This window comes from Protopterus annectens, chromosome 4.part0 (genome assembly GCF_019279795.1).
Source record: "Protopterus annectens isolate FY-2018-M chromosome 4.part0, PAN1.0, whole genome shotgun sequence".
Classification (NCBI taxonomy): Eukaryota; Metazoa; Chordata; order Ceratodontiformes; family Protopteridae; genus Protopterus; species Protopterus annectens.
In genome coordinates, this window is record NC_056733.1 from 868,284 (window position 1) to 886,592 (window position 18,309).

The 18,309-nt window shown below is 44.5% G+C and overlaps 1 protein-coding gene across 1 annotated transcript in view; it reads right to left on the minus strand.

Annotated features, from left to right (window-relative positions):
* Window positions 1–18,309, minus strand: part of UTP6 (UTP6 small subunit processome component) — a 1,596,914-nt gene that overhangs the window by 220,141 nt on the left and 1,358,464 nt on the right. The window contains exon 15 of the mRNA XM_044068038.1: window positions 11,312–11,392. Within this exon, the coding sequence (XP_043923973.1) occupies window positions 11,312–11,392 (81 nt within the window). The remainder of the gene's footprint in view (window positions 1–11,311; window positions 11,393–18,309) is intronic.

An 18,309-nucleotide genomic window follows, 5' to 3' on the forward strand; every position in this document is an offset into this window, starting at 1 on the left:
CTGAGGTTGCTTTAATTCCTTTAGGTCCTTGAAAAAAGACCTCTGGGTCAGCAGTAGGATTTTTGAAAAGGAATTTGTGAGACTCAGGGACTCGGTAGTACCTGTCAGGTTTCCCGGGAGCAGGAGGAAGGGTTTCAGGAGTCAAACCGGATTCTATAAAAAACCATCCACAACATCCAGGACAGGAGGAATGGCCAAAGGTCTGTGTTGTGATAAATCTAAAAATTCCCTGAGTCTCTTTTTTGATTGAGGATAGTCCTGACATTCCCATTGGAAATGCTCCCTTAAAGTATGACGGGTTCCCCAAATGAAAAATCCTTGGGTGGAGAGGCAGAAGGACTGGATTCCTCTGCATCAGAATCCTCATAAGCAGAGAGGGGTTGTATGCCTTCATATTCGGAAGTATCACATCGGACTCCTGTTCAGATAAAACTACTGGAGACAAGTCTCTTTTTCTTTTGGAAGGGGTAGCCTGGCTTCCCCTAATAAGCATAATAAGGTTGTCCACCATTTTAAGCATTTGAGATTGAGGCAAGGAAGCTGGTGCCTGAGCTTGGGTCGTCGTTTTTTTGGGCGTAGTTCATACCCTGGGACTTAGAAACTCATTAGTTTTTGAAAGAACTGAAGATGCGAAAGAAGTCGTTGGTCTGTGTCGTGTATCGTAAGTGCGAAGTACTTCCTTGGAAGCCGGTGCCTGCTCAGCGGTTCCGGACCCATCCAAAGTAGAGACATCCACAGGATCCTTAGTCAAAGAAGAGTCTCACGGCATACCGGACTCCAAAAGGGTCTCTATAGCAGCCTGAAAATCCACAGAGGCGGGCATCAGGGGCTGAGAAAGTGCCTCATTGAGGACCGGAGAACTGGCGACTAGCTTAGCGGAAGCGTCGTCGGCAATTTTGGACCTGTGCGGTCTGTCTCTGTCTTTATCCTAATGTTTTTTCGGAAGATCGTAGATGTATGGCTTACTGAAGCCATATTGCAATTCGAGGACTGAGAGCAAAAATATCTAGCTACAATAAGGGCCCGACGTAAAGTTCTGGCATTGAACAAAGCACAAAAGCGACAGCAAGGGACGTCGTGGTCTGAGCCTAAACAGGTGACGTAGTAAGAATGGAAGCCCCGGTGTGCTGTTTGCTTTCCACAGGCGAGACAATTGTTAACTTTTTCTGGCATCAGTTAGAGCGAGAAAAAAGGATCCCCATTGGGGTGCTTAGCTTTAGAAGACTTCAACTTCAATTCGGAAACGAAAACTCAGGTAACGGCCGACCAGCACTTGTGCGAACTGCTTCTGCTTCGGGCTCGTTGGCAAGAAAGACTGATGTAATGGCGTCAGCTGCCTGATTTTATACCACTGACGACCTGATGTCAGTTATGGAGTTACAGCAACCGATGGAGAAATACTAAGCCTCTGGTATTCGGACAGACTGAGGGTTACCACTGGCAGGATAACCCAAATTTGATGACTGCAACAGTGAAACATGAAGAACATCATGCGCTCTACCTTCTGTCACAACATTCTAAAATTTTTACAATTGCATTTCACAATAACTGAAAAGTTTATTTACCTTTTAATTTTTTTGTGAGATGTTACACACCCACAAAGTACAGTTTTGTACCTACCATAAATGTAGCTGTTCGAAGATCCACATTGCTGCAGTCCTTACACTTGGGTAGTCCGCTGTCCTCGGTCGGCCCGAATATCAAAGTATAAGGCTGACGTCGGTCAAGGCGCATTTGACTGACATCAGGACGTCAGGGTACAAATGCGCATGACCGACGTCATATCCTCAGTCTTTTCTTGCCCCAGATATCAGAAGGCCCTAAAAAGAAAGGTCAAAACCAAAAGACAGCAAACAAACAACCAACCATCCTAGCACTAAAAATATGCACAATATATACAATATATACAATATACCCCATATTGACAACCCAACCCACACAACCGCCTCTAACTACAGAGGGAAGGAGGAGGTAAATTGGACTGCAGCAATGTGGATCTTCGAACATCTACATTTATGGTAGGTACAAAACTGTACTATGTTCTTCATCTCACATTGCTGCAGTCCTTACACTTGGGTAGAATCCCAAAGCAGAGGTAAGGGAGGATGGCCAAACTATAAGGAAGCAGGAGCTGCCAAAATGCCCTGCAAAACAGCAGTGGCAAAACCAGCCCTAGATTTAGAATAAAGTGGTAGGTGATAATGCCTAGAGAAAGTATGCACTGAACTCCAAGTAGCTGCCTCCAAAATATCCTTAGTTGCCACCCCTCAAAAAGCTGTCAAGTGGCAGTAGCCCTAGTGGAATGAGGCCTAATCCCAGCTGGAATCTCCTTGCCATGATGGGAATAACAGAAAGCAATGCAAAACCCAATCCACTTACAAATAGTTTGTTTTGACACAGGCTTGCCCTGAGAACTCAAAGCAAAAGAAACAAATAACTGCTGAGACTGCCTGAACCCTTTAGTTCTGTCCAAATAATATCGCAACTGCCTGTGTACATCTAAAGTGTGCAAAATCTTTTCCCCTTTATTTTGGGGATTTGCATAAAAAGTAGGCAAATGAATAGTTTGGTTTAAAGCCACACTAGAAACCACTTTAGGCATAAAGGAAGGATTAGTACGTAAAGATACCCTATCCTTATGGAAAATTAAGAAAGGCTCAACCGCCATAAGGGCCTGCAACTCAGAAACCCTTCTTGCAGAGGTAATGGCCAACAAAAAAGCAGTCTTCCATGATAAATATTTCAACTCGGTAGTAAGCTGCAGGCTCAAAAGGTTGTAGAGTGAGTTTCTCCAACACAAAATTGAGATCCCAAGCAGGAGTAGGAGCTCTACGTGGGGGTCTTATATTCTTTGCCCCTCTAAGAAATTGCTTGAACAAAGGATGAGAAAACAATGGTGGGTCACAATCATAGTGAGCCGAAATTGCTGCAGCATGAACCTTAATAGAAGAGAAGGACAAACCTTTGTCCAGTAACTCAGTAAGATATTGAAGAGCCACACTTAAATTAGGCTCAGAAACATCCAAATCCTTTGCTGCACTCCAAAATAAAAATCTCTTCCATTTATCTGCGTACACTTTCCTTGTACTAGGCCTTCTAGCTTCCAAAATAACATTCAAAACTTGCTGTGGAAGTTGAGACCCACTATGGTTCAAAACAGAATATGCCAGGCTGTTAGGTGAAGAGAGTGAAGCTTGACATTGAGCAAATGACTGTCCTCCTGAGACAACAGGTGTGGAATCGAAGGCAAAGGCCATGGAGGCTCCGTTCAGGCTTCTCAGTAATGGGTACCAATGCTGTCAAGGCCAATCTGGAGCTATCAAAATCATCCTTGGCTTGTCCTGTCTGGCCTTCAGTAGTACCTTTGGGAGGAGAGGCAGAGGTGGAAAGGCATACACATGAAGATTGCTCCAATTGAAAGAAAGAGCATCCACTTTCCAAGCTGTGGGATGAAACCTTTTCGTGCAAAACTTTGGCAGCTGGTGGTTTAGTGGAGAAGCGAACAGATCTATGTCTGGAGTTCCCCATGACACTGTCAATTTCTGAAATACGTGAGGATCCAATTTCCACTCGTGGGGATCCATAATTCGTCTGCTCAACACATCTGCTAAGGAGTTCTGTGCTCCCGGCAGAAACCTTGCCTGAAGATTTAGCTGTAAACTGAGAGCAGTCTCCCACAAAATCATTGCTTGCCTGCATAGAGGATAAGAATGTGTTCCCCCTTGCTTGTTGATGTACCACATGACAGTTGTGTTGTCTGTTAGAATCAACACCTGCCCTGGAAGAAGTAAATCCTTGAAAGCTATTAATGCAAACTGGACTGCTAACATCTCCTTCAAGTTGATATGTAGATGTTGTAGTCTGGCAGGCCACTTGTCTTGTATCCACTTTCCATTCAGATGAGCTCCCCAAGCTTTGTCTGAGGCATCTGTCGTTAGAATCTGACTCGCCTCTGGCCGGGTCACAGAGAGTCCCTTGTTTAGGTGACATTCCTGAGCCCACCATAACAATTCCTTTTGAATGCAAGGTATTATTTGAATGACAGTGTCCAGATCCTGGCAGTGCTGTGTCCATACATTTTTTAGATACCATTGTAACTTCCTCATATGCAGATTGGCATTGGGAAGCACCAGAATACAAGATGCCATGAACCCCAAGGCTTGAAGGACTGTCCTTGCAGTCAGCCTGGACTGATGAGACAATTGATGAAAGTAAAGGGAAAGATTCTTTTGTTTGTCCGGGGTCAAAAAGGCCATCTGGGATGCTGTATTCAGTCTTACACCCAGAAAGCACATGTCCTGAGAGGGTACTAGACTGGACTTTATTTCGTTCACAGAATACCCCAGGCAAGTTAGCACTGCTATCACAAATTCCAAATGATGAAGAAGCTCGTCCCTTCCTTGAGCCAGAATCAGGCAATCGTCCAAATAAGGATAGATCTGTATTCCTTTTAGCCTGAGGAAAGCAATCACTGGAGCCAGAACTTTCGTGAACACTCTGGGCGCAGTAGATAAGCCAAAGGGCAATGCAGAGAACTGATAATGAGAAGTCCCAGCTCGAAAACGCAGATACTTCCTGCAACTCAGTCTGATAGGAACATGAAGGTAAGCCTCCTTGAGATCCAAAGTTACCATCCAATGATCTTTGCCCAGCAGAGGTAAAAGCTGTTGTAACGTCAACATTTTGAACTTGGGAATGTCCAGATAAGTGTTGAGGGTAGATAAATCCAAAATTGGTCTCCACGTGTTCCCTTTCTTTGGTACTAGGAACAGGTGAGAATAAAATCCTAGGCCCACTTCTGGCATAGGGACCGGCTGTATGGCCCCTATTTGAAGTAACAGAGAAATTTGTTTGTGAGCCTCTATTCTTTGTTGAGGAGGAACGTCTGGCATGCCTTTGAAAGGAGGCAAGGTATGGAAATAAAACCTGTAACCGTGGTGTATGATATCCAATACCCATCTGTCTTGGGTAATCAAACTCCAATTTTCCTTGAAAAGAGCCAACCTTCCTCCCAAAGGTGCTGCCAGACGAGAAGGCTCTGGCAGCTGAAAAGGTAGGTCATTGGGTCTGTTTATGAAAGGACTGACCCCTGCCCTCACTCGAAGACTGTGCAGGTGAGCTCCCTGTTCTAGGCCTGAAAGAGCCCTGAGCTCTGCCCCTACCACGTCTAGACCTACCCCTAGACTGGGAATCATAAGAAGGATACGTCCACCCCTTGGTAGGCCAATTTCTACTAAACTTCGGAGGCTGAACCTGCAAAAAATCTTTAACAGTCTGCATAGACTTAGCCTTGTCTTCCATTTTCTTTAAGACTGCCTCAACAGGAGAACCAAACAACACATCAGATTGTAAAGGAGCATCTAAAATCCTTGTCTTAACATGGTCAGATAAATTCTGATCCCTCAGCCAGGCGTGCCTGCGAAGAACTGACCCAGTGGCAGCCACCCTAGAAGAGGCCTGTACAGCATCAAAACCACATTGCAAAGAATGCTTACCCACCTGTTCAGAAACATGTACTAAATCTTGTAACTCTTTACACTCAATACCTTCCGCCAGAGCATCTACCTTAGACTTCAATTGTGAAAGGAGATAGTTTTGGTATTTCAACATGTGAAACTGGCAATTCAAAGCCCTCATAGCTAGGGTGGAAGAAGTATAAACTTTCTTTCCCCATCTATCCAAAGCCCTGGCCTCTTTATCTGGAGGAACCGGATTTTTGACAACAGAAGCCTTAACACCTTTAGGCCCCTGACTAACAGTTTCTGGGTCTGCCCTAGGACTCTTAAAAGATACTTATGAGCTTCAGGCACCCTGTAATACCTATCCGGTTTAACAGGAGCAGGAGGCAAAGAATCAGGATTAAGAGAAGCCTCTGCAAAACATCTTCCACCACATCCAGAACAGGAGGAATAGCCAAAGGCCTATGCTGGGGTAAAACAAAAATTCCTAAGCCTTTTCCTGGAATCAGAGAAGTCCTGACCTTCCCACTTAAAATGCTCCCTCATGGAATGAAGAGTCTCTGAAAAGAAAAATCCTCAGGAGGAGAAGCAGAAGGAGTAGAATCATCCACATCAGAATCAGAATAAGGAGAATACTCCTGCAAGTCTTCAGCCGAAGACTCTGAAACATCCGAAGCCTGCTCAAAACTCCCTAGCTCAGGTTCCACCCTTGGTCTCTTATCAGGAGGGGGCAAAGAACCTCTAATCAAAGTAATCAAATCTTCTGCCATTTTAAGCATATGCTTCTTGGGCACAGTTCCTGAAGAACTAGGGGTGACACCAACTGAAGCTAAACCTGGCCTGCCCCTGGGAGAAGCCTTGGAAACAGAAGGAGAGGGCCTAACCACCCTAGGAAGGGAGGGGAGTACAGTAACCTGAGAAGCCCCTTCGGCCTGACCTGCCTCCTGAGAGGCCACATCCTGCAATAACAAAGTCTCTCCCTGGGACTCCAAAGAAACCTCCGGCGGAACCACCGGCTCCACCGACACCTCTAAAGAACCGGCGTCTGGGACAGACGGTTCTTCTAGCCTAGGCTTAGTAGCTTTGTCCTTGAGCTTCTTCGAAGAAGCGGGCGTCGGAGCATCCGACGGCATTTTATAATTACACCGCTTCCCGAAGACTAACCTGGCACAATCTAACCTTCTCTTTATAGTGCGCTTATTGAATCTAGCACAAGAGCGACACCCAACAACGTCGTGCTCAGGCCCTAAACAAGGAATACACAAAGTATGATAATCTCTATGCGGTATCTGTTTCCCACAAGAAATACAGTTATTCACTTTTTCTGACATCCGGTAAACCACTGAGGCAAGAAAAAACTAAAATATTCCCCAACGGGGTACTTAGCCAACTTTGACTCGGTCTGAAACTCCGAATTCGAAAAATTTCAGAACGCCAACCGGCACTTGCAACGCTGCTTCTGCATCGGACCATGCGGCAAAAAAGACTGGGGATATGACGTCGGTCATGCGCATTTGTACCCTGACGTCCTGATGTCAGTCAAATGCGCCTTGACCGACATGGGCCGACCGAGGACAGCGGACTACCCAAGTGTAAGGACTGCAGCAATGTGAGATGAAGAACATCCTTTATTTTCTGATGTACCATAGCTACTGTCAAGCACTTCCTGATCTTAGACTACTGGCAGATGAACTGCACATATCATGCTACTGACCTGAACACCTTTTTCTCATTAACTGTGGAGGTGTGCAATGGCATCAAGGAATCAATACACACACTTCAGTATTCGCCCATTAAATATGTTTGCTACATCTCCTTCTGAAACAGAAGGCAGGGGTATAATACATAAGCCCTCTACCATCAAGCTTCCTGTAAAGAGGGTCCACCAAACTCTCTACCTATGAGGGGAGAAAAATCTCACCTGCACTTCCCTGATGGCCCTTTGTCTCCCCCAGTGCAATCTTAAGTGAAGGTTACCAAGGATTTGATCAGATAATCTGATCTTGTGCATTTTTAATGACACATTCCTAATTTTTCCCAGCTCTGTAACATACTATGAGACAAATCTGGATGTTAAGCTGGAGGCTAAGCTCTCTCAACCCAAGACTGGACCAGGCAGTCAAGAGGAGAAGGGAATTACTTGCATCACACCACCAGTCTCACATAGACCTATAAAACCAGCACTGGCAAAAAACACACATAAACACACGAAAACATACTCAGAGGCTCTAAATAAAAATCTGCAAAAGCAACAGAGACTCCAAAGCAGACATCCAAGCAACCTCCATGCTCCAACACAAACCATGAAACACATAGTTCACAAAAGCAGTGTGCCACACAATCACAGCCTTTAAGGCAAAATAACATACCCAACACACTAGTAATAGGTGACTCTATAGTCAGGCACACTGACGTCCCACTCACTAGGCTGAACAATGAGAAGGTTACTGCTAGCTACCTGTTGGGTGCCAGGATCCGCCACATAACACAAGCCCTCAGGTCACTCCAGAACAAGTACAAATATGACTCTGTCATTGTCCATGTTGGTGTGAAAGACCTGAGCCGTACCTCCTTGGCCTACATGAAAAGAGACATGGAGGAGCTCTCTGATCAGGTAGCCCAAGCTAGTATGACTCTGACCCTGAGTAGCATCCTGCGCTCACCAAGAATGATACCACAGTACAGAGAAAAAATGATCAATTTCAACAACTGGCTAAGCTTCTGGTGTCATTCAAAGGGGATCCAGTGTCTGTCAGCCTGGGATGACATGCTCGACAAGCCACGCTGCTTCGCTAGAGATGCCTTGCACCTGTCAATCTTAGGCTTTCGAATACTGGCCAAGGCTCTTGCCACCCCCATAGTGCCTTTTTTAGGCAAGGCTGAAAAGACAAACCCACGGCCGTAAATAGCACAAGTAACAAAAAACTGAGGGTAATGCTACTCAATGCCAGAAGTCTAAACCTCAAAATGCACGCACTCAAGGCACTCCTCAGTATGGAGAAAATCGATATATGTGCAGTAACAGAAACCTGGTTTAAGGCTCCAGAGAGCATCCCAGCACTACCAGGCTACAACTCATACCATACATTTCAGCCACAAAACCTGGGCCGAAATACAAAAGGTGGGGGAGTATCCATATTCATCAAGGATACCCACACCTCCAGGTTAGTGGCACAGCACGATGCTTCAGAGATCATCCACGTGCAACTAACAATGGGCAAAACTGCTATTCGAATCATAGCGCTTGCTACAGATCACCCACCATGTCCCAGGACCCCCACTCTGCATTCCTGGAAACACTGGGAAACATAAAGGTCCTAGCAAACACCCTGATATTGGGTGATTTCAATTACGCAGACATTAACTGTGAGAACTACTCAAGTACAAACTCCCTTGCCCAACATTTCTTAGAATTTATAAACTCAAACACCCTGGATCAACTGGTCAACACCCCCACCAGAGGTGACAACATATTGGACCTGGTCATCACCAACATGGGTGACCAGTGTTCCACACCGGAGGTCAACCGCTCACTGGTTAGATCTGACCAAAAACTAATCACTCTGGATATCCACATTCCGCCATCACCCCCGGTCAAAGAAACAACTGTGATAAACTTTTCAAAAGCAAACTTCACGTTACTTAAGACCGAGGTGGGAAGTTTCAAAGCCTCCATGCTAAAGGATAACGCTGTCCAAGCTGCAAAATCCTTTGTTAATGCACTCTACGGGCACCTACAAAAATGCATGGCTCGTGCTATCCCAAACAAAACCAAGACTCACTCCTCCAAGAAAAGGAAACCAGTCTGGTGGACCCCTGCCATAAACAAGCTATACAATAGAAGGAGGCAACTAGTACAGAAAAGAGTAAAATCCCAAGAAGGGAAGACATCCCTGATCAGTATCAACAAGAAACGTTCCCTCATAAAATCATCCAAGGCTAGCTTCGAAAGAAAAATTGCCATGGACACCAAAGATAACCACAAGGCATTCTTTAGCTATGTCAAGAATCTAAGTGGCAATTCTCAGATCTGCTCGGAGTTAGTGCAGAATGGCACAAAATACACTGAACCGACTGATATAGCCAACATCCTGGCAGACAGGTTCAGTGCAAACTTCACCCCCCCTCACCCTCAAAAGGGACCATAACTATACCAGAAGAATGTAGAGCCCCTGAAATCACAAACACTCAGGTTAAAACAGCCCTCTCCAAAGCCAAAAACACAGCACCAATGCGACCGGACAGTGCCCCAGGCTGCATCCTACACAAGCTCAAAGATGAACTAACCTCTCACCTAAACACACTGCTTAAACTCAGCCTCTCCACAGGCTACGTGCCCACAGAGTGGTGCACAGCAACGGTTATTCCACTCCATAAAGGTGGAGCCACAATGGACTCCAGGAACTATCGCCCTATAAGCCTGACTAGCTTGGTCTGCAAAGCATCATCATGGATCTCATTAACAGAGACATTGGAAATCTCCAAACACTGGACCCTACCCAGGTCGGCTTTGTTAAGGGCAGATCATGCCTCCTAAATCTGGCGGACTTCTTTGAGAGTTACCAAGGCTATAGACGAGGGAAAGGTGGTCCACACAGCTTACCTAGACCTCACAAAGGCCTTCAACACCATTCCCCATTCAGGTATTATAGACAAGCTCACCAGCCTGAACATAAACCCTTACGTCACGAGATGGGTTGCCAACTGGCTCACTGACAGAACCCACATGGTAAGAGTTGCAGGAGCTAGGTCTGACTCTAAACCAGTTACAAGTGGCGTTCCCCAAGGCTCAGTCCTAGGACCCCTCCTGTTCGGCATATACTTCTCAGAGGTACAGGCAAGCACAGGAGGACTATGGCTGACCAAGTTCGCAGACGACTGCAAACTAGAGGCTATAATTGACTCTCCAGCTGACACAGACATCCTCCAAAAGGGACTCACTGAGACAGACACCTGGTGTCAAAACCATGGCCTCAAGCTAAATGCCAAAAAGTGCATAGTCATCCCCTTTGGAAAAAAAGTATCCACAAACTACCACATAGGTGGCAGCCCCCAAAATACGGAAGACGTAATAAGGGATCTGGGGACCCAAGTAGATAGTAACCTCTCCTTTGATAATCACATTGCCATAGTGGTTAGAAAATCCTTCTATGTGGCCCACCTAATCGCAAAAGGGTTTGCATCCAGATCAAAAGAGGTCATTGGGCACCTCTATGCATCACTCATCAGACTCATCATAGAGTACAATGCCCCATTTGGGATGTACCTTACAAGACACCTGCAACAACTGGAAAGACCACAGAAGTACCTCACCAAGAGGATCACTGGCCTCAAGCAGATCCCCTATGCAGCTCGACTGAAGAAACTCCAGCTGTACTCGGTTGCAAACCACCTACTCGGATGTGATCTCTGCCTGACATACAAGGCCGTGTCCAACCCAAAATTGATAGACATGCCCCACCTAAAGAAAACCATATCCCCTCGAGCCACAAGCTCCAGGGATCTAAACCTCACCACAACAATAAATAGGATGTGCTGGAGGGATAGATTCCCAGATTTCTTATGCTCTGGAAGAAGATTCCAATCTACATTAGGCAGAGCTCCTTGCTAACCCTCTTCAAAAAGAAACCTTGACGAGTGGATGGGAAACAAAGTTTACCCCGGGGATTACTTCAACGGCTCTGCTGGACAGAGGCACAGGGAACTAATCTAAGGGGGTGGCGAAAGCCAACAGTCCGGCTAGGCTTATAAATGCCTTCGGGCAGATAGCCTAGTACCTACCTATGAACCTAAATACAAAAAGACAGTTAAATTATACCACTAAGTGATACCCTGCCAACTAGTGACCCTACCTTATACACCAATTCCATCTCTTCCGGGTTTTTATTCTGGTCACACCAGTCCAGCCACATAGTCCATACAAGTAGACACTCCTATAAAAAAAGAGAGAGAGTTTTTCAAATTTTCTTTCAGTGGGTGACTGATCTTAATTTCTGTACAAGTTACACTAGAGAAATATAAGAGAGTTTTAGATATACATTAATTATACATAAGAGAGTTTCAGACATACAACAGAGATATGTAAGAAGGTTTACAGTCTGCACCTGTGATACTTGAGGGTTTCAAACATCGCTAACTCAGTGCACACTGTTTAAGTGGATTATACTGATGGTAATACTGTTATATCAAAGGAATTCATAAAGACTACAGCGTACATTGTGTGCTAAGTTTCAAACATAGCACATGACTGAGCTTCACTAATATAATGCTGATACATACAAAACGATAAAAAAATGGGACAAACTTGCACAAGGTGCTCTGCTCTACAAAGTAGAAAAAGGACTTTACAGACCATGCCTGAAGATGACTGTGATTAACACTCATAGCAGGCAAAGGAGAATATACAGATGCCTACATGATTGAAATACACACAATGTAAAATAAAATGTGTTAAATAACAGAATAAAGTACAGGTATGTGAAGTAGTCACCATAAAAGTATGCATATGTATCACTACTGTATATGTACATGTGCACCAGAATAAAGCTGGAGGCAGAGAAGTCTTCAGCCAGATGCAACTGAGGCTCCCATAGACAAACTGCTGCAAATATATGTCATGGTCACTAGATGGAAACCCATCTATAACAGAAAACACACCATGTACCTTTGTCTTTTCTTTTTTTTTTTGTGAAATGCAATACACAGAAAAGCTACCAAAACAGGTTTGTGTGCATCCAGCTAATGAAGCCTTTGGGGCAAAAAGGAAAAACAGAACACATAAAATGCATAAAATCTGAACTACCACAACAAAAACATTAACATATGATCAAGAATATTCGAAAGCTATGCATTTACCATAATAATTACTCTGCAGGGTCTTGGTTCATAATTCACAAACAGTACAGCTCAAACTGAGGCTTTCAGTCACTTAGAGCCAATAAAACATTCTCAAGCTTCACCTCCTCTTCTTAACCTATAACTCCTATGTGCCTCCATTTTCCTCTAGAACTGGAGCAGACTGCTCAAAGCAGGGCACATGCCACAGTCCCACCACATGAATAAATAATGTGCAAGAGGGACCTCCCTCTGTCATGCCAGGGGTAGATGGGTTGGGCTGTTGAGGAGGATGACCACGACCATGCAGATCTATCATTATGCTAAGTTTACAGCTTTTTAATATAACACAGTTTGATTCATCTTTCTTCTCTAACAATAAGACAGTTGACAGCAGGCCTAGCTGGGTGACTTCATGAAAGGATGCCCCAAACAAAGATGGCTCCACAAGTGGATACAGATCTTGTCACCATATCCAGCCTATAATTCTTGGTAGGAAAAACCCAAGCTGTACCTGCTCATCTATCACCAATGAAGGTGTTCTTAAAGAAGGCTTCCAAGTTAGTGGCAATTGTCAGAGTGAGCCGTTTATACTTAACATAGACAAATTTGATGCAATCAGCCAACCTCCTAGACAAAAGTGGACTTGGAAACCTTCATGCCCAATTTGTTGGCAGCACAACAAAAAACTGCAAATAATTCCTGAAGTCTAGTCTTTAGATCTGTAGTTGCTACACACATCAGCACAGTGCAGTAAACACTTTCTCTTATCAGCACAGATGGGAAATACTGGAGATGAATGGATGGATTTTAACAGCCTCAGTTAACAGCCTCATCGGCACGGATGGAGGATTACTTCACACAACTATCCTGTCTATGTGGAAGACCAGGTATGGTGGATCAATGCACAAACCAGAAGCTCCAAAATTCATCTTGCCAAAGTAACAGCAATCAAGAAAATGCTTTTTCATGTCAGAAATTTCAACTCTGCTTTAGAAGCTGGCTCAAAAGGTGGAATAAGAAGCATCTCTAGAAGAAAATAAAGATTCCGTAACTGGTGGCCCGATGATAAAGGCACCCCCCCTAAGGAATGCCTTACAAACCATTAGAAAAGCCACAGAAATTAGTAGTAGTCTTCATGCATACCTTAATGGAAGCACAATTTAACCCAGAGATGAAAACTTGCACAAGATAATCCAGGACTGCCGAAACTGCAGCAGAAAGGGCTGCAACCCTTTCTACAAGGACTAAAACTTAAAAATGTGCCCACTTGTGTTTAAACGTTTTCCTGTTATTAGGCTTCTGGGGTATAACAAAGCTCCTGACAACTCTTGCTAGGGCAAGCTGCATCCCTAGTCATCATCAAAATGGGAGAAACCAATACATTACCTTGAAGGCATGCAGATTCAAGTAAGGCTGGTCTGATGGCGGAGTCAAGTAGGGTCCTAAAGGGCCTCGGGTCTGACAAGCTTCTCTAGAATGTCAGGCCAAAGTAGGGTGAAATAAACTTACCACTGTGAAACAGGGATATTTACCATGAATTTCGCTCTGTTCAGCTTTACTTTCTGTATAAATCTGGGAATGAAGGGAAATGGAGATAAGGCATACAAAAATACCTGCTGGCCGCTCCTGGCATCGAGGAAATATATTGCTGTGCACTGGTCATAAAAACAAAAAGGGATACAGACAGGCTTCCACTTTTAGCATAAAAGAAATTTCGCCACCATCCACTGTATGGACCACTCAGATAATATCAGCAAACATCTGCTGAGCCTGTCTGCAAGGCTGCTGGCTTACCCAGGAATGTGAGCATCTACAGGAAAATGATCTGAAGACACGTCCTATTCCCATAACTTCACTACCTCTCAACAAAGGAAGAAAGAATGAGTTTTTTCCTCTGCTTGTTGATGTATCATACTACTGTCATTGTCATACTGAAAGGAATCCGACTGGAATGTCCGCAGAGTACAGCAAATGCCTTCATCTCTAGAATGTTGATATATAGGCCAATCGACAGTGTGTGACCAAACACCTTTTACTGTCCTCCCTAGATAATGTCCCCCACTGCAAGGATGATGCATTCAAGGTGACAATTACTAAGTGGTTGGGAATCTGGAGGAAGACGTCTAGGGAAAGAGAAGCTCAGAATCCACTATTCCAACTGTCTCCAGCACGCATCTGAGAAACTCTGGCATGGTCTAAAATCAAATACAAGAACTGGTTCCATCGATTCCCTCAATGTCCACTGGAGGATTCCCATGTGATACCTCATGAAGGAAATAAAGAAATACGATGGCTGCCATGAGACTCATCACACCAACGTATATGGTTGTCACTACAGACAAATTCTGATCAGCTCATGCAACACAGCAGGAACCCTTACTAAAAGAAAACTGACTTAGCAAAAAAGGGGCATCCAACAAACATACAGAGAACTTTATGGCCTGCAGTGACCATCTGAGAATTCAAAACACTGACATCACCAAGATCTGGAAATGCTGAAGAAGATATCCTGAGCTGTTTTTAATTTCTCAAAGTTCAGAGTGACCGAAAGAGTCATCCAGGTATAGAAGGACTTTGAAAAGCTTCAGCTGCAACCATACACTTTCTGAACACCATGGGGGTACAAGAAACTCCAAAGAAAGCCCAAACTTGATTATGAGTGGCTCTCACTTAGAAGGGAAGACACCTGCTAATCTCTTTGGCAATTTTCAAATGAAGATGTGTATCTTGGAGATCCACAGAGAAAACCATACCGCCTTCTTGATAAAAAAGGAAGAATAAATCACACTGTGATCATCAAGAAAATACAGTTGTGTAAAATCTTACCATAACAGTAAATGTCCCTCTCTTCAGTGTTGCCATATTCTTCACCAACGGGATCTCCTGCCAAGGAATAGTTCCGTGTCTAGCCAGTATACCAAAGCCTTTGTCACACGTATGCTCCCTGCATGGGGAGTAGGGCATAAAGGTGACGTATGGACACAAATACTCTAAATGAATTGCCCCAGGAAAGACAAAAGACCCTAAGGGCAACAAGGAACATGTACGTCCAGAAAAAAAAGTTCAGAAGGGAAAGGAAATGAAAGCCCCTCGGCCAGACTGGGGCAAGAGACAACAGAAGGGGGAAGGAGAGAGGGAAGGACTGAATAATGCAACAGTGAAAAGGATATCTACTGCTATGGTAAGATGTTACATAGCTGGACTAAGTTCTTCCATATCACTGCTGCACTATTCGTCACTGAAGGGACAGTACAAGAGCTAAGAAGACTGGGAGGAAATCTGCCCTGGCAACATCCAATCTGTAATGCGTAGTGAAAGCATGAACAGAGGCCCAAGTAGCAGCTTCAAGGATGGAAATGGTGTCCAAACCCTTAAAAAAAAGCACCAAAAGCAGCAACCATCCTAGTAGAATGTGCCTTTAGAGGCAAAGAAAGACATTTGCCAAGAGAGGAACAACAAAAGGAAATGGCCTTAGAGATCCAGAACGAGATGGTTTGCATGGAAACAGCTAAACCCAAAGTCCTGGGAAGAAAAGAAACAAAAAGTTGTTCAGATTTGTGAATAACCTTTGTTTTATCCAAATAATACCAGAGTTACCTATGCAAATCTAAGGTGTGGAGAACCTTCTCATTGACAGATTGTGGAGAAGGAAAAAAGGAAGGAAGTTGAACAGACTGATTGACAACTCATTAACCACACTGGGCATGAAAGGATTAGTACTACAAGACACGCTGTCTCTGTGAAAAACTCAAAAAAGAAAGAATGACCACATGAGCTTGAAGCTCAGACACTCTCTTGGCCAAAGTGAGAGCTAACAGCAGGAGTCTTCCAAGTAGAAAACTGTAAAGAAGCTGAAGTAGCAGGTTCAAAAGGAGCCAGAATCAATTTTTCAAGAGCAGAAATGAGATCCCAAAGAGGAGGAACAGGCTTTATTGGGGGCCTGATATGAAGGATGCCTTTAAGAAATTGCTTGGCCTCCAAATGAGAGGCCAAGGAGGATTCAAGGGCAGATCAACAGAGACAGCTGACAGGTGAGCTTAGACTGAAAAATATGCTAAACCAGCATGGAGTAGATCACACAAATTAAGAAAGCCAGAGGAACCTCTACTATGAAGGGATCCTGATGGCGAGAGAGGCAGCAAACAGAAAACCTTTTCCATTTAGACGTATATGAATTTCTAGTACTGGGTTTCCTGGCCTTCTGCAGAACCCGAAGCATGTGCTCAGAAAAGAGGTGCCTAAAAAGGGATCAAAACCCTATCACCCACAGTGTAATTTGAAAAGTGGACAGGTGAGGGTGGATAAGAGATTCCTTTCCTTATGATATAGATATACCCCAGGGATTACTTCAGTGTCACTGCTTGACAGAGGCACAGCAAAATAATAGGCATAGTTTTATTCAAACTAAAGGGGTGGCGAAAGCCACATAACTATGGGCTAGGCTTATAAATGCCCTTGGGCAGATAGCCTAGTATGAACCTATGAGAGAAGGTCCACCCAGTGAGGTAACGTGGTGAATGCCACTGGCCAGATAAAAAAAAAAAAAAAAGGGGAGCCAGTGCTGTGTGGGCCAAAAGGGAGTTACCAGCAAGACCTCCGGAGAGTCTTGCTTTACCTTGTGCACAACTCTTGGAAGCAGAAGAGGAAAGACACATAGAAACATCCCCTTCCAAGGAAAAGACAGGGTGTCCACGCTGCAAGTCAGAGGACTTTGTACTCTCGAACTGAATAGAGGAAGTTGTCTATTCAGAGGGAAGGCAAAAAGATCTATCTGAGAAATATCCCACTGATGGAAAATGTCCAGGAACCCATCCATGTGAAGCATCCATTCATGGGCCTGTGTTCTGGATCTGCTCAGTGTCTCTGCCACAAGACTGTGCTCTGTAGGAATGTAAACTGCTTGAAAAGTCACCTGATAATAGAAAACCAGACCCCAAGTTTGAAATGCCAGTCTGCAAAGAAGATAAGACTCCCCCCCCCCACTTGTTGGTATACCACATTATGGTGGTATTATCCATGAAGATTTTCACGATGCCAGAGAGAAAAAGTGAAGGAAAGGCCTGTAGAGCCAGAATCAGAGCCCTCATCTCTTTTACATGGATATGGTCTGCTCTCTGATGAAGAGGCCAGAGACCCTGAACCTTCAGAGGGCCATAAGAAGTGCCCCACCACAGGTCTGAGGCATCTGTGAACAGTTCTTGGACAGGAACTGGAGCGTGAAAGAACAGTCCCATACTGAGAGAAATTTATTAAATCCACCACTGGAGCTCGAGACAAGGAACTACAGGAAAGTACAGTTGTGTACTCTTACCATAAATTTAAATGTTCGAGTATGTTCACTGTTGCAGCCCTGACCTGTGGGATTTCCTACCGTGAAAGCCCTTGGCTGGCCCGACTACCAAAGAAATATCTTTCCACCTCCCAAGGTGGCAGATGCCCTGAGCGGCACCAGTATGCTCAGGTATAAAGGGAGCCAGTCTGCAACATGACTTCAGTATTTTCTTTTCCTTTCCCAGGAGGAGCCCTAAGTGGACAGGAGGGAACTAAGGAAGAGGACCCTCACAGCAGGGGAGTCAAGGGGGGTCCCTTGGCTGGATAAGTTGATTATTAGTAGGGATGTAGTAGGCTAAGGAGGCAGGAGGGAGAGAGAGTGAAGACTGCAACAGTGAATACACTCAAACATCTACATTTATGTTAAGTGTACACAATACATTCAAACATCTACATTTGTGTTAAGTGTACACAAATGTATTATGTTCTTCATATTTCACTGTTGCAGTCCTGACTTGTGGGAAGATTCCCAAAGCTGAACTGAGGGTGGAAGGAGATTAAGGAGAGGAAAGGATGCCCTGCGGGACAGCAGTGGCAAATTCTGCTCTAGACTTAGAAAAGGCTGCAGAGTGGTAGTGTTTTGTGAAGGTATGCAGAGATGACTAGGTGGCTGCTTCCAAAATGTCCTTAGCAGGGACTCCCTTTAGAAAGGCAGCAGAGGTAGCTGTGGCCCATATGGAGT